Source organism: Haliaeetus leucocephalus, unplaced genomic scaffold (genome assembly GCF_000737465.1).
Source record: "Haliaeetus leucocephalus isolate CR32 unplaced genomic scaffold, Haliaeetus_leucocephalus-4.0 Scaffold196, whole genome shotgun sequence".
NCBI lineage: Eukaryota > Metazoa > Chordata > Aves > Accipitriformes > Accipitridae > Haliaeetus > Haliaeetus leucocephalus.
Window position 1 is genome coordinate 22,829 of NW_010972632.1, and position 2,657 is coordinate 25,485.

General features: G+C 51.2%; 1 protein-coding gene across 2 annotated transcripts in view; it reads left to right on the plus strand.

The window, feature by feature from the left end:
* The first annotated feature begins 2,460 nt into the window (after window positions 1-2,460).
* The window catches only part of DDX47 (DEAD (Asp-Glu-Ala-Asp) box polypeptide 47), an 8,449-nt gene continuing 8,252 nt past the window's right edge, over window positions 2,461-2,657 (plus strand). For both annotated transcript variants that reach the window (XR_774247.1, XM_010565835.1), the window contains exon 1: window positions 2,461-2,558. Coding sequence is in view for 1 of the 2 variants with exons in the window: in XM_010565835.1 (XP_010564137.1) it covers window positions 2,469-2,558 (90 nt within the window). In the remaining variant the exon portion in view is untranslated. The remainder of the gene's footprint in view (window positions 2,559-2,657) is intronic.

Genomic DNA, 2,657 nt, shown 5'->3' on the forward strand with positions numbered 1-2,657 from the left:
AAAAGGTGTTGATGACAAAGGAGCCCGAGTGCAGTCAGGGAGTCAGGATATCCCAATAGCCTCTCTCTGGGCATCCCAGTGGGGAGACAGGACCATTTACCATTAACTGCAACCTACTATACACACTGTCTATCTTGTCTTATTACGCAGCCCTTACGAAATAGTTGGCATTATACCTGTACTAAAATTCATCCACTACGGATGCTCCCACCCTGTCCCCCCTAAGACTGAGCTTGTAACATGCAGTAGGGCTAGGAATGTATTTGTTCAAAAGCCAAGTCTAGAAGCCCTGGAGTGAAAATTTCTAAATCCAGTATAATCTCCAGTGCCCTGTGCTGAAACACACAGAAAGAGAATCGCCATTTAGAAGAGGTACTTGTTTTACTATATATGAGAGTTCACAACAGCATTTTAGAACAGGAGGGAACTTTTATTCAAATACATCTACTGACAAAAGGGACTTACCCAAACTGGAATTTCACCAGAATAGAATTGCTCCACCCTGCTCGCCACCAAAAACAGCACCTACCATATTATATGGGCAATGAGTTCAACAAAGAATCACAAGCAGTGACGTCCTGTCACATCCCTGACTCCATTTCCAGAGGCATCCCAGTGACTCGTACAAGGGTTCATGTCTAAGTGCTGGCCAGGCTTAACCTTTAGTACTAATGATATATAGCAAGCTCATGGCTCAGACTGCTGTAATTTTTGAAACATATGGTCATCACTAGCATCTACATTGGGTGTTTCTTGTTGTGGGGTTTTTTTTGTTGTTGCCTTTTTTTTTTTTAATTTCTTATTTTAAAATCACTGCTGCTGAGCACAGTGGGATGCAGCAGTTTCATTTCCACTGCTGCCCAGTGAATTGTTTCAGGTTTCCTCTCCTTTCCCTGTCACGCAGAGAGTTTGTTCGGATTTCCTCTCACTTTCCTCATTGTTCTGGAAGCAGCGGAAATGGCACACTTGGAATCCAGTGACAGATGCTCAGGTACGTCAGCATTTCCACTGTGAACACACCCAGCCAGGCTTCCCAAACAGCAAGGGAAAGGGAGGTCTGCTCAGAAATGCAGTCATGAGTTCCATTTTGCAGTCAGCTCTGCTATCCTTTCAAAGCCCAGGCTCTTGGATAGGTTAGCATCCTTTTACCTAAAACAAAGGAAGTTCACCTAGCTGTAAGGTTGCCCTCCTGCAGTCAGCATTGGGACTACAAATCAGAGAGGCCACACCCAGACCAGATGGAAACCAATGAGTTCAGGAACTACCTTCGTGACATGATATTTTGATGCTGCTCTCCCTCAGAGGGCACTAAATCCATCACCATTTTCACTTCTCACTGTGCGCTTGCAGGCTGCCTGCCTGAGTCACAACAGCAGCAATCAAGAGAGCTGGGGGAGTGTTTGCATCCATACCCATCCCCTATTCTCTTATTTCATGCTGTGAGTTGCCACAGTTCAGTTTATTTTACGTATTTCTGGGACTTCAAAGTTGCACATTGGCAATTACCATAAACAGGAAAACAAGGTGGAACAATGACAGTTCTCTTCTTTTTTTCCCTTCACTAGCAGGTCAAAATGTTTCATACCAGCGCTTCTGAAGAAGCTAATTTGCCCTTTATATGTATTATATATGTAACTTTATATATGTTCTGATTTTTTTTGTGCCTGGCTAGCTCATTTTCTCTTGTTCTTTCACAACCGTAGAATTTATGAATACAGAATGCCACCACACACGCTGCCTAAGCAGTGTAAATGCTGAGCTGCAGGCCAGAGGCTTAGCCACTTGCGGTTAATGCCAAGCAGGCAGGTTTTCACACAGCCAGTTCTGTGTGCTCTTATCCCAATACAGGCGGCCATAACAACCATAACAACCCCTTCCCTGCAGGGCTCTCTGGAGTTCAGCGAAAATCCGCCCACGGTTTCTAATTTAGCCAAGCACAGCACTCGCCACGTAAATTACCCCCCTCCCCGTGCAGAAGCCCAATTAAGTCTGAAGAAAACAAGCCTTGAACACATTTAGAGGAGAGGCCTCCTCAAGCGTGCTGCTCGACAACCTTGCGCACAGCCAGGGTGTTCGCACAGACGCAGCAGCTCCTTTACCTCAGGAGAGGAGACAAGGACGGCACTCGGTGCCCCGAGCGTCACACCCGCTGCCCGGAGGGCTGCGCCCTGAAGGACCCCGGGCGCAGAAGACGCCTTCTGCCCTCAGGCAGACGAGTCGGCCCGTACCTCACGGCAGCGCGACCGCCATCGCAGCGCGGCCCGCCCGGCGCCGGCCGCCCACAGCCGCGGCCATAGCGACCGCCCCGGCGGGTAACGGCCGCCGCGCGCGGCCCCTCGAGCCCCGCCCCGCCCGCTCCGATTGGCTGTTTCCTCCGAACTACAAATCCCGTAACGCCCCTAAGGGAGGGGAGGCGGGACTACAGCTCCCAGAGTGCTCTGCGCTGCCTCAGGCGGGGACGGTGCAAAATGGCGGCAGGAGGCGAGGAAGGGCGAGCGGCGGAGCCAGAGCCGGAGCCGGCGGCGGCGGCGGAAGAGCCACGGAGCTTCAAGGACCTGGTGAGCCCGGGCTGGAGCCGCTTCTGCCCTGCTGCTCCCTCCGCCGTCCCGCATATCCGGCCGGGGGAAGCTCGTCGCACAGCCCGGTGTGGCAGGCCG